The sequence below is a fragment of the Protobothrops mucrosquamatus genome, unplaced genomic scaffold, assembly GCF_001527695.2.
Source record: "Protobothrops mucrosquamatus isolate PMUCROS unplaced genomic scaffold, P.Mucros_1.0 scaffold305, whole genome shotgun sequence".
In the NCBI taxonomy this organism is placed as follows: domain Eukaryota; kingdom Metazoa; phylum Chordata; class Lepidosauria; order Squamata; family Viperidae; genus Protobothrops; species Protobothrops mucrosquamatus.
This window is the reverse complement of record NW_015386647.1, coordinates 29,938-42,743: the sequence shown is the minus strand read 5'-3', so window position 1 is coordinate 42,743 and position 12,806 is coordinate 29,938. Positions and strand designations below refer to the sequence as shown.

General features: G+C 40.8%; 2 protein-coding genes across 3 annotated transcripts; one reads left to right on the top strand and one right to left on the bottom strand.

Moving 5' to 3' along the window:
* Positions 1 to 626: 626 nt before the first annotated feature.
* On the top strand, positions 627 to 4,762 carry ARMC7 (armadillo repeat containing 7). 2 transcript variants are annotated; one of them, XM_015815042.1, is made up of 4 exons: positions 627 to 662; positions 2,018 to 2,113; positions 2,204 to 2,347; positions 4,370 to 4,762. In XM_015815042.1, exons 2-4 carry the CDS (start codon positions 2,023 to 2,025, stop codon positions 4,744 to 4,746), a joined length of 612 nt encoding a protein of 203 aa, XP_015670528.1. In that variant the 5' UTR covers positions 627 to 662; positions 2,018 to 2,022; the 3' UTR covers positions 4,747 to 4,762. The 2 variants fall into 2 exon arrangements, with proteins under 2 accessions (XP_015670528.1, XP_015670529.1); XM_015815043.1 differs by having other exon boundaries at positions 627 to 743.
* Positions 4,763 to 4,772: 10 nt separating this feature from the next.
* NT5C (5', 3'-nucleotidase, cytosolic) lies at positions 4,773 to 11,751 on the bottom strand. The gene is made up of 5 exons (XM_015815045.1): positions 11,552 to 11,751; positions 8,549 to 8,649; positions 8,407 to 8,467; positions 5,597 to 5,711; positions 4,773 to 5,506 (listed from the first exon to the last, which is right to left on the bottom strand). The coding sequence occupies exons 1-5, from the start codon at positions 11,735 to 11,737 to the stop codon at positions 5,364 to 5,366; spliced, it is 606 nt and encodes a 201-aa protein (XP_015670531.1). The 5' UTR covers positions 11,738 to 11,751; the 3' UTR covers positions 4,773 to 5,363.
* Positions 11,752 to 12,806: the final 1,055 nt, after the last annotated feature.

Below are 12,806 nucleotides of genomic sequence, written 5' to 3'. Positions count from 1 at the left end.
ATATATATATATATATATATATATATATATAGTGTGTGTGTATATAGTATATATATATATATATATAGTATATACCTTCAGCCCTTTCCGCTACGGCCAGGGGTTCGCTCCCAAACGCCAGCATTGGATGGGCGTCTTTATGCGGACCCTTGCCTAGTCGTGCTCGGAATGAGAGACTCCCAGGGATACAGCCCGGCCAACTTTCCAACGAAAGTTGAGTTTTACTTCGATCTGGAGTATTTAGGTTTACTCCTAAATACGTATGAAACTTTTAATTCAAAACATTGCGGGTCCCCAACTTCCTCCAGCCGGGTCGGGCGGCCCTTTGCGACCCACCAGCCGTACACCAAAGCGATTCTTCCCGTAGCATCCATCATCGAGAGACCGGCCACCGTAGAGCAGAGGCGGCGGCCGCGGGAACTTCAGGGAAGCTCCGCCTACTGAATCTTTCAGAGGGCTCCCGCACCAAACACGGAACTACAGCATGTGGGGACGAGACTTAGTCTATGTCGTTGAGAGGGGACCTTTCCCCTTGTCCCTATACGTAACTTCCGGCTTCCTGTTCCGCAAACCTTAACTCTGCCGGTCTTTGCTTTTATTGACTTGATTTCTTGTCCTCTCCCCCCACCCCCCCATTTCCCAGGGCTTGTTGGAGAATCCAGGTAATCCATCGGGTAGGGGAAGCGGTGGCTCCGCTGCCCTTTTGGGGAGTTTTTCGGGGCGTCATTTGGAGGAAGACCCTGGTACGGTATTAGCATTACACTCACGAATGTAATATTGATGATCACTGTGGTTCCTTTTATATGAAAAAATATGCAAACGAAGGTAAATATTTTTATTAGCTAGTTGTCTGTATGAAGAAATAAGATCCTTAAGTCTTAACATAGTTAGGTTATAACCGAATCCTTTTTTGTTTGTTTTTTGAATGCTTGATTAGAGGGGGCTGTAAAGCACTGAAGCGGTATATAAGTCTTTAAGTGCTGTTGCTATTGCTATGTTATTAAAACTTGGATCTGAATATGAAATTTCATTTACCATGGACACCAAAGGAACGCTATTAGAAACCAATGCCAATGTTATAGTAAATTTATAGAACCTACCATGTTAACAATATGAGAGCTAGTTTGGTCTAGTGGTGGTTAAGACACCAAGCTAGAAAACAGGAGGCCTTGAGTTCAAGTCCTGCCTTAGCCATGAAAACCAGCTGGGTGATTTTGGGTCAATCATTCTTCAGCCCAACCCACTTCACAGGGATATTGTTGTGGGGAAAATAGGAGGAGGAAGGTATGTTGGATATGTTATTTGTAAAAATAATAAAGGCGGGATACAAATAAATAGACAGTGCTTGCATTTTAAATAGGATATTATTAAAGGAAACATTAATCAGTGGCTATTCCCAGAACAAGTTAATCCTCCTGAAGTGACCCCACATCCTTATAAGATGGATATTGTAAACAGGGGTATCACTTCCATTCTCAGTTTGTGATGCATTTGGCAGAATAATACTGGGGGAAAAAACACCCCATTAAATAAATTGTGCTTCGTTTAAAGTTTATGAGTTTCTTTTTTTAACAGAAGACAACACTTCTTCAGTTTAGGAAAAATGTGCTATATTTGGCAAATTCAACTTTATTGTAATCCAGGAGGAAGGAAGATTTAATTATTAAATAAATCTTCTAAATCTAAAGAAATTAATTAAATTTAGATCCTAAACATAATCAAAAAGAATTAGAATTAGAAACCCCAACTCTAAAAATAAAATAAAATCAAACAAATGCCATCAGTCAATTGAACTTGCTGGAAGAGAAGCGTTACAATCTTTATGTCAAAATTATTACTGAGTGTTACTGTGCACGGTTACCTAGCAATGTTTTTATATAACACTCTGGTATGTTTGAAGATGGAACTGAATAACATACACTGGGATAATTGAAATGCATACATTTATAATAAGCAGTGACACCTGCCATAACACCAACGGATGTTCTTAATACTGTTTTGTCTTCTATTTATCTAGCATCTATGTCCCAAAATCAGAAGGAGTTGGCAGGCCTGGGTCGGCTTGAATACTTGCAAGCCTTAGTTACTGAATTCCAAGTGACAGATAACTCAGGTGAATGTAATTTATTGGTCAGTTCTTAGTTTCACATTGGCTTTTACAGGTGCTTTTTTAATATTAAGAGTTCTTTCATTTATGTTGCAGGTGCCAAAGAGCAAGTGTTGGCTAATCTGGCCAATTTTGCTTATGACCCCCAAAATTATGAATATCTGCGGCAGCTCAGGGTCTTGGATCTGTTTCTGGACATGCTGACTGAGGACAATGACAGTCTTGTGGAATTTGCACTTGGTAAGGTCTGGACTTCAACATTTTCCATGAAATAGAATCATTTCTCAACAGTTATAGCACATAGGAGAAGCTAGGATGTTAGTGTGTTCCATTGCAGTGTTCAACTCTGTCTTCAGTTTAAGATGTGAAGAAGAACCTGTAATTAAGTAATTTGCTGCTAAATTTCCAGAAGCCTTAACCTGCAATGATCAGAAAAGTGGGAGGGCTAGTTTCCTCATCCTTGGCTTAAGAACTCTCTGGCAAAGGTATGCAAATAGGCTGAAGAACTGGGTAGGGTATTACAGAGAATAGATTTTGAAAATGATGGGAAGAGGAAGAGCAAAATACACCAGCAAATATAAGCCAGAGTATAGCTGAGAGCAATAATATAAAGCACGGGTGTCAAACCCGTCACGTGACGTGTCGTGACTTTTTTTGCATTGCTGGAGCTGGGGTGGGCGCAGCTTCCATATGATGCAACCGGCCCGTGGGCTGGCAGTTTGATACCCCTGATATAAAGTGTAACATTCTCTTGTGCAATGACTATTGCAAACTGGATTTTCTAGTGTTGAGATTAGCCTGACTGGTTTATTTTAAAGGTTTTCATAACAAAATCAAGTGCAATTAAAACTAAGTATGTAGATTACTTAATTTTTTTAATAAAGCAACTACTTATCAGATTTCAACTTTAGAAAAATAAGTAGGATTTTTATAAGGGGTAACTATGTATTCAACAATATTTTTTGCACAGAGGAACTTTTGGCTAGGTCAAAATAGTTAAACATAAACTATGGTATATTGGCTCTTAGAGCAAAGGTCCCCAACCTTTTGGGCACCAGGGGCTGGTTACATGGCAAGAGGTTTTTCCACGGACCGGATGGGGTGTGGTTTTGTGCTGCCTGCATTCCACGGATGGGGCTTTGCTTGTTTGTGCAGCCCGGTTGCTGGCATGCCGCAGCCCGATACTGGTCCATGGACCAGGGGTTGGAGACCCCTGTCTTAGAGGGTGCTTGTCAACTCTGCATCATTTCTCTTACCTGTCTTTCCTCTTTTTGGTCCCAAAAATCCAAATGTGTAGGCTATTTTGCAAATAGAATAAAGGTTTTTCCAAATTTGTACAATATTTTATCATAATTCTGGTACTCTAGATTTTTAATTCATGAGGTGTACTGTTTTATTCTTTCTCCCTAACAGTTGCACAGATTCATAATCTGTGTATAAAATCTACAAGCAGTATTTTATGACTTTTAAGTTTCTGAATGTATCTTTGTTATAAGTTGGTCATTTGAACTGAGGAAATTTGGTCCTTCTCTGCTGTGCCTTCCCGTTTGACAGGACAGTATTTATGACGGGTTTTACTCGTAGGTATGACCATACTATGACCTGTGAGTACAGTAATGGTTGTTTCAGTTTAGCTCTCAGCATGCTCACTCAAGTTTTCCAATGTAAGGATTCTGCAGATGCAGAGATCTGTTTTGCACCTCCTGAAAGCTATTTTTGATGGACAGCATTTATATAAATAGCTTGCATGTTTGCTTATAGACCTCAGGTACCAACTGCAATTGCGACACAGTTTTAAAGTGAAACATCACATGAATACACCAACTTACAACATCAGTTCTGGCTGCAGCTGTTAAGTGAATTACCCACGGTTGTTAAATACAACATCGTGTGACATGGCTTGTTACTTGCTGCCAGCTTCCCCGTTGACTTTGCTTGTTTGGCTGGTGATCACACATTTTAAATTATAAATGTATGATGGTTGTCTAGCACCCGAATTGTGATCGCATGTCTTCAGGATTCTGTGATGGCTGCAACTTCCAAGGGTCAGTCATAAACCTCCTTTTTCAGAGTCATTGTAAGTTTGAATGGTCACCAAATGAGCAGTTCAGTTCTTGTATCAGACGTATCCCCAAACCATTTATGGACAGGACCAAGAGACCAAGTTGTCGTAGAACTACTGAAATGTACATTATTATTAAAATGAAATGGACCAAACAATCCTGTTGTTAATCTTTACCACCTCATTCTCTCATTTTTCAGGAGGACTGTGTAATCTCTGCCTGGACAAAATCAACAAAGACTATATACTAGAGGCGGGTGGGGTGTCAGCTGTTGTCAACTGTCTGGCCAGTGCCAACGAAGAGACTGTCCTGTCTGCAGTTACAACTCTAATGTACTTGTCTACAGCTCAGTCTCGCCAAGAGATCACCGCCCTCCCTGTGATTGAGTGCATGCTGCGCTTCTCCCTCTCAACCAACAGAAGGCTGAAAAACCTGGCCACTATTTTCCTTGAGGACTATTGCAGTCCCCTTCAGGTGGAGGAGGCCAGGAGCCTCACCAGGAACACAGCCGTCGGAATTCCACTGCCCAGGATGGAGGCAGCCCAGGAGGCAGCCAGCGAGATCCTCCCTGAATGAGGAGCAGGATTCTTTCCTGTCACACATCTCAGAGGAAAAGAGAAAGAACTCGCTACAGGTATTCTGCTTTAAAAATGACTGTAAATAGTCCTGAGAGTTTCCTTGGGAGGCATACGGTGGATTTTCAGATGGGTTCCTTTCACGTTCTGATGTGCTTTTCAATTCATTTTCAGGTTATTTAGAAATATGAACCAGTTGCTATAAACCAGTTGCTAAAGGGCCTTGATAACTATTCTAGACTGTTTGTAGAAGACAGCTGGGAGAATACATACATACATACATACATACATACATACATACATACATACATACATACATTGTATGACTTAAGTTTATTTTTCAGTAAGTAGCGGGGGGAAAGATAATGAGTCAAAAACTGTCTTACATTTTCAGAGCTCTTTTGTTCATTTAATTAATTGGCAAGCATAACAAACATTCCATTAAAATGTTTAATAAGTCAAATCATTCAAGCACATTTAGAATTAGATATAATCCTATTCCCATATGGATCATTTGACTTGAAGAACCTGTTTCTGTTTCCAGTTGGGATTGGTGATCAGCAAATACTTCCCAAAGCCTTTGATGGTAGCTGAAATAAATGTTCTTTTCTTTATGCTTCACTTGGAGCGTTTACTCTCCAGTATCGCCTTCCAGTCATCAGTCCAAGATTCAAGTCTCCTCCGTGGTGGCTGTAGCTTTAGATGTTTGTTGTGACAGCAAGAGAACAAGATGTGTTCCCAGCTTGGATTTGGCTCTACCCCTGAGAAGAATTAGAAAGGGACATTAAAAATATAACTATATAATACAGCACTTTGATAAAAAGTTGATGTGGTAGCATATCTCCTCATACCTTTAATGGTGTCCTTGTCATCAATAAGCAGATCAGCTGAAACAACTGTTTTATCTCTAGTCAGAATTATTCGCCCCACAAAGTTAGGGCCTAAGTGCTGCGCAACCCATCTGTACTGTCAAGTGATAAGAAAGCAGTATTAGAAGAAAGGTATTTACAGCTTTCAAGAAAGCCTTTTTTTTTACTATTAAACATTAGTAGACTTATCCTATATAGCTTTAAGACAGAATGCTTGGACTGTACCTCAAGCTGCTGATCCTCTCCAAACTTTCAAAGACTAAGTTTCAATGAACACAGTCATGAACACAGTCTATCTTATTTTTGAGTAAATGTGCATAGGCTGGTAATGTGGCTCCAAGAACAGATCTCAGTGTTTTGTTTGTTTGTTTGTTTACTTACTTACTTACTTACTTATTCGATTTCTATAGCCACCCATCTCGGCAAATGACTGCTCCCAGTTCAGAAACATATATCTTATATAAATAAAAATGTAAATGTTCGTTTGTTCAAAATTTTAAATATCCGAAAGTTCTTCACCAATTGCTTTGAAATTTTGACACAGCGTTGCATTCGAATACGTGCGTGTTTTTATATACCTACTAGCTGTACCCGGCCACGCGTTGCTGTGGCTCAGTCTGGTAAAAGCGTGTGTTGCTTTTATGTCCAACAGATGGCGCTGTTTTTCAAAAAAAGCATGTTTTTACCTGTCACAGGTGTGACATCTATATAATATAGGTATATAAAAACACGTGCGTGTTCAAATGCAACGTTGTGTCAAAATTTCAAAGCAATCGGTGAAGAACTTTCGGAGATTTAAGATTTTGAACAAACGAACATTTACATTTTTATTTATATAGAAAGATATTATATAGATGTCACACCTGTGACAGATAAAAACATGCTTTTTTTGAAAAACAGCACCATCTGTTGGACGTAAAAGCAACACACGCTTTTACCAGACTGAGCCACAGCAACGCGTGGCTGGGTACAGCTAGTTACAATTAAAGTTGTAAAGCATTTTAAAACAAGAAAAACAGTAAAAGCCATTAATACTCTAAAAATCATTAAAACATCTAATTTGAGTACATTCAGAGCAAGAAATCTGGCCTGTAAACAATATAGCCAGGAGGCAGGGCTCTTGGCGCATGTAGCACCCCAGGCTTGGGAGCACAGCCAGGTCTTAAAGTTTTATGGGAGGCTATACAGTTGGGGCTATTCTAATCTCCAGAGGGAGGATGTTCCACAGAGCAGGGACTGCTGAAGAAAAAGCTCATCTTCTAGTCCCTGTGAGCTAACATTCTTCGGCTGAGGGGATCTGCAGCATGCCCATCCTATTTCCTTTAAAATTTCCTTTCCTTAAAAATTCCTTTTAAAATGAAAAATTGGCCTTACTGGTGAAAGTACACCAGGTTAGCACTCCTTTTTTTTTACAGAATAAAAATTCTCACTATATGGTTCACAAAAGTAGAAAATTGCATTGCTAAGAAGCAGGTTTGCTCTCAAATTTGTTATGAGGGTGTTTTGTGACTCTGCAACTGCCCAGCACTGTCCTTCAGGAATATATATGTGTTTATTATTAGAATTGCAACATGCCTTCTGTTATCTTTTCCACTGTTTTAGCCTTTAATGTCACTATGTTCTTAACAAGGTTAGGGAATATGTGGCTTCTGGATTCCCCAAACCCTGAAAATCTCTGCTCTCTACATCACGACTAGGATGAGGCTTAGAACAGAGCAATCAGCCATTTTTAAAGCTCTTACCCAATTGCCTCTTCCATAGGGACGCTCTGGGGTATGGGAGGGGGATATTTTTCTACGGAGACAAGAATCAGGTCAGCCCATTCTTGAATTCAAATTTTCCTTCTGCTCCAGAGGCTTGCCTGCAATTCTTCTAGTCGCTTATAATGGGCTGGGCTGGCTAAAGGTGATGAAGCTGCAGTACAGCAAAAAAATTGGAGGGCAACATAAACTGGCTTTCCTTGACTTTCCAGATTTTTCAAACTTTGAAAGACAGCTCTTTCAAGACAGATTTCCAGACAATAATTATTCCTATATAGCTAGTGTATAATAGTAGTCTGTTATCCTCATAATTTTGATGGAGGGTAGCATAAAACTCTTCGTAATAAATTGATAAATATTGTGGAGAGAAAAGAATAAAGCATATCTTTCATATCTAGGTGGCAGCGACAAACTTAGGAAACTACTACACAAATCATAAAATATGCTTTTAAGCTTCAGCATCTTAACTATGCGTATGTATAATTACATATGTATAAAATATTGGACAACATAATCCTTTCTAAAATGCCACTTATACGTTTTAAAATCAGATAGCAATAGCCTTTGGGGATGACAAGGCCTGTGCTGATTTGAAAGAGCCAACCTTTCTGATTAGTATGTATCATTTAAATATTTTGATGAGTGGAGTACATATTTTGTTTATTATACTTGATATCTTTTTTTCTTTCAAAGCGCTTTGACTCCTTAGTGGCTTTGTACTGGCAAGATTTCAGTTTGTATAGGGCAATGGAGGATTTGGATTTTAATGGCTAGTAATCTTCTTAAGAGTTTAGTACCCTGGACTAAGACAGAACTTTTCTGTAATCTCAGAAGAACTAAAGCCGAGGCACGGTATGAAAGCCACCCATACCTGCTGTGACATTGTCTTGTCATTAGTCACTAACCAGGGAGGAGGCAAGGAACGAAAGCCAAAGAAAGAACAGAGTTTTAAAACATACAGAATCCCTCATCTTGACTGATAGGTGCTTTGCATGTTAAAGAGTGAAAGAAGGAAGAGTGACACTTGCCAACCTTTTCCAAAACGCAGTATTCATATTTCCGTATAGGACTTGTGCAAATAAAAACGTCAGTGCTGAAAAGACATGATATACTTCATTACAAGAAGAAAATATATGCTGAAGCCAAAATGTTCTTAATGTTGAATGGTCCTTACTTGGGCATTTGATTCATCTCGTGCATCGCTTCAATAGCTCCTGGGATGGGCTGCAGACTCAGAAAGAAGCCGGGTGACTCATAGACACTGGCTATTTTCTCCTAAAAAAAAGTCACATATTTAGAATTATGGTTAAGACAATTTAATTAAGGTTTAAAATTCAGGAAGCTGTAAAGATCATATAAAGAAACCAGATGTTATGTTTTAAGTTAATTCCAAAACCATATTCCAAGGCGTCAGGTAAGTAGCACTAAAGGCCAAGCTGCTTTTTAGAGCAAAAAGGTAAGAATTGGTCATTGGTGCAAGACATTTTTTGAAATAGCTAGCGTGACTGTCATGCTTATAGTTCTATCTCGTTTGTTTATACTCTTACATTAAGTTTATACTCTTGAATCTGCTCCTTACTCAAAAACTCAGAAAAGTGAACAACATTGTTGTAATTGAGGGGTGACACTAAAATGATTCTCAAACCTTGCAAAATACTGCTTAGGTAAATAGCATTAACTGTTTTGTAATTATTAGGATGAATAAGCAGTGGTACGGGTACCACCTGTGGTACATTGGCACCTGGCAGGTGGTACGCGACCATCCTAGAAAAGTAGTAGTGGGGAAGGGGAATGAGCTGAACCAGTGGCAGCACCGCACAAGCCTGAGTGAGAGACGGCTGGAGCTGCAGGGCTCAGTGGAAGTGCCAGGATCAGCACCAGGCTCCAGCTGGAGCTCGGCGCTGATCCTGGTGCTTCTGCTGAGCCCTGAAGAAGCACCAATCAGCTGGAATGTTGCAGCATCTCCAGGGTCTTGTGATTTACATTCAGATGCTTGGCAACTGATTCATATTTATGACGGTCACAGTGTCCCAGTGAAGTGATCAAAACCTGCTGCAACCACCCAGCAGACGGGGGGAATAAAAACCAAACACCCCCCACCCCACCCCCGCTGCCAATCCTCAACAGAAATGCTCACAACAATGAAAACCTCGGACAGGAGGAAGAGCGCCGCTGAGCAGGCAGGCAGATGTCTTGCTCGGCTGTGGCTTGGGGGGCACTTTTTTCAGTGCCATTGTAACTTCGAACAGTCACTAAGCGAACTGTTGTAAGTCGAGGACTATCTGTACTTTATCACTTTTTTCCTTTTGGGGGGGTCATCAAGTTTTTGACACCTTGTTAGGCGACTGGTGGTACTCGGATGTTGCCATATCCTAAAAGTGGTACAATGGGTGAAAAGATTGAAAAGCCCTGGCATAGATGACTTGCCGGAACAATGTTTCTCAAACTTGGTCGCTTGAAGATATGTGGACCAACTCCCAGAACTAAAGCTGGCCAGAGAATTCTGGGAGCTGAAATCCACACTTCTTCAAGTCGCCACGGTTGAGAAACACTATGCTAGAGATCATTTCTTTTTAGTAACACAAGTATGGGCTGCATTAAGCTGCATTAGTAACACAAGTATGGGCTGCATTAAGCTGCATTCACACAAGGGAACTCTTCACACTTTCCTTGCTGTCTAAGTAAGGCCACTTATGCCTGAAAATGCAGAGACTTGGTTCCTGCCCGCCAATTGTTCAACTAATTGCCTATGCCATTTCTCAGGATTGCAGAGTGTCTGTGATCTGCATCAAGGTATAGGTGAGAAAGGAAACAGTCTCTTTCTTTTGCCCTTCCTCCAAGAAAACAGCCCAGGACTGCTGGAAGGGAGGGAGAGGGCAGATATTATAAAGGGGAAGGGGTATCTCCCAGCAATTTTTGTGGTTCTTGGTACCAAAGGGATGCCCAGCTAAGAAAAAAAAACATGTATATTCTCCTTTCAAAAGTTTTTGTGTTAAAACATTTGACTTTGAGAGAAGTTGCCATTTGCTCTTCAGGATATGATTTCAAACTCCTTTACTTTGTGGTGTTGAAAGCTTCTGGAAGGAAGTTTACTACAAGCCTGTTCTAGTTTCTCTTCCTATTTCAGTATAAAGGCAAACAGTGCAGCAGCTCCTGGCAGAAATGAAAATATGGGAGAGCACCTAAGAACCCACAGTTATGTCTCTCTGGTGACATAAAGGAAAGATAATAAAAAGCAAAGACATCCTCAACTCCTGGACAAGTTTGAAAAGTGGCTTGACATTTCCACCTTTTGGGGTGCGTCTTGACTTCCCAGTTTAGTTACAGCCCTGGGAGCCCCTGATTTAAATCCTAAACAGATGACACTGCTCAGCTTTCAAATCCAGAGGAGAGCCAGAGGCTGCCACCTGCTGCAGTTAGAAGGGAAGGTTTACAGCAGACTAACACCAGCAGTGAAGAAGCAGCTTTTATCAGTTCTCAAACGAGTACAGTGTTTTATATATCCAATACTGTGCTTTTAAAAATTACACATGGCTGCACTCTTAAGCACTCCACCAATTAAACGCTCACGACATGAAGCAGGTTCATAATGCTTCAGCTAAAAGTTTATTTTAAAACTTTAAAGTTGCAGACATTACTGTAATAGTTGTACAGTACTCATTTATAGGCAGAAGTGCTTTGGGCCTTGTATATTGCAGTAACCTGGCGCTCAATAGAGCAGCTCAAACTTTTGCATTCTTTTGCTGGCTTCAAAAAAAAAAAAGGCTATTCGTTTAAGAGGTGGATTGATGAATGGTTCCTTAAAACAATTGTATCTTTAAAAAAAAAAAAAGATGTGGGAACCTGACAAAAATTAGCCTCCCCCCCTCCCCTCCACCTTAAGGAACACCAGATCTGCCTTTGGCTTGTGTGAGAACTCTTCCAAATCATTTTCAAAGCAGATAGAGATACATTTTTGTAAAAGCCGTTTAACATTGCTATGTTTATCTCGGCATGAACAGAAACTACGGTTTGAAAAAATGCAAGGCGCGCCATCTAAGTGGCAAGGAGAAAACCTGAGGATCTGCCCCCTCTGCAGCATTTCTGCCCGTTCTCCTTTAGCTGCAGGAATAACAAAAGCGGACGGAAGGAGATCCAGAATTCCAACTACCCGGGGATCCAGCTACCAGCAGCTCACCCCTAGGTCTTCCCGCAGGCGCCGGTATTGATCCAGCGCTAAAAAGCCCTTTCGTTGCGCCAGTTCCACGCGAGGTTCCTCGGGGTAGGAAGCGACAAAATCGCGGAGCAGCCCGCCCTCGAAGTCGCTCAAGACCCCATCCATGTCCACCAGCACGCGGAGCGAGGGACGCCCACCGCCGGCCATGTCTTTCGAGAGGCAAAGAGACTGCGGCGCCGCCCCCAAGTCCTCGATTCAGGCCAGCAAGAAGATAGAGGAGGAATCGAGGGTTTTCCGGTGAAATGGAGTCGCGGTACGGAAGGGCCAAGGAGCTTTTTTAAGTGCGGGGTCGCAAATGAAGGCGGGGAGACCTGAAAGAAGCAGAATAACAGAGTTGGAAGGGACTTTGGAGGTCTTCTAGTCGAGAACTTCGTGGGAAAGGAGTAAATCCGAGCCCCTTCATCGATGACAGAAGAGAATTGGCCTCGCTCCGTTTGCCGTGTCTTCAGGACAGGAGTCCCGTTTGAGATTCATTTACTGAGCCTTTTTAAGATCGCATTATTCCACGAGACGACTTTATACATCGTATATAAAGACCTTAATTAGTTTCAAGCGAACGCAAGGATACTTTGTGTAAATAGCAGCATCAAAAGGTAAAGATTTCCCAGTTTTAATCCTAAAATTTTGTTTAAATATTTTTTTTCTTACCTAAAAAAATCAGCGGGTATCAACCGGTAGATAACAATTAGATTTAAACCAGATGGTAAACATTTATTCTGTGATATTGCAGTTTTGATTTTGCTAAGGTCTGGGTTTGATCTTTAAAAATCAAACATGTATTTTCCTGATTTTGTATGATTTTTAGATGGGGTGCACCTGAAACCAGTTACCTGAGTTAACACAAAATTTGAAGCAAAAGTCACAAGTTCACAGAGCCACAAACTAATCAACCACATGTGTAAGAATCAGCAAAGTGTCTCAACCTTGGCAACTTGAAATTGTGCAGACTTCAACTCCCAGAATTCCTCAGCTGGCAAAACTAACTAGGGAATTCTGGGAGTTGGTCCAGGAACTTCAAATTGTCAAGATTGAGAACACTGCTATATGGTACAGAATAGTGCATTATTTTACCATAATCTCTCTACTGTACAACTTCATTGTTGGTCTGTACTTGTTTTTCAAACTTGATAATTTGAAGATGTATGGACTTCAATTCCCAGAATTTGCCCTGCTGGCTAAGGAATTCTGGAAGTCGAAGTCCACACTAATTAAAGTT

Excerpts from the sequence above, each read along its gene's own strand:
- ARMC7 (XM_015815042.1), top strand. The coding sequence starts at position 2,023 with ATGTCCCAAAATCAGAAGGAGTTGGCAGGCCTGGGTCGGCTTGAATAC. Across the intron at positions 2,114-2,203 it reads CCAAGTGACAGATAACTCAG|GTGCCAAAGAGCAAGTGTTG; the intron begins GTGAATGTAATT and ends TTTATGTTGCAG. Across the intron at positions 2,348-4,369 it reads TCTTGTGGAATTTGCACTTG|GAGGACTGTGTAATCTCTGC; the intron begins GTAAGGTCTGGA and ends CTCATTTTTCAG.
- NT5C (XM_015815045.1), bottom strand. The coding sequence starts at position 11,737 with ATGGCCGGCGGTGGGCGTCCCTCGCTCCGCGTGCTGGTGGACATGGAT. Across the intron at positions 5,712-8,406 it reads AATACTGCGTTTTGGAAAAG|TACAGATGGGTTGCGCAGCA; the intron begins GTTGGCAAGTGT and ends ATCACTTGACAG. Across the intron at positions 5,507-5,596 it reads TGACAAGGACACCATTAAAG|GGGTAGAGCCAAATCCAAGC; the intron begins GTATGAGGAGAT and ends AATTCTTCTCAG.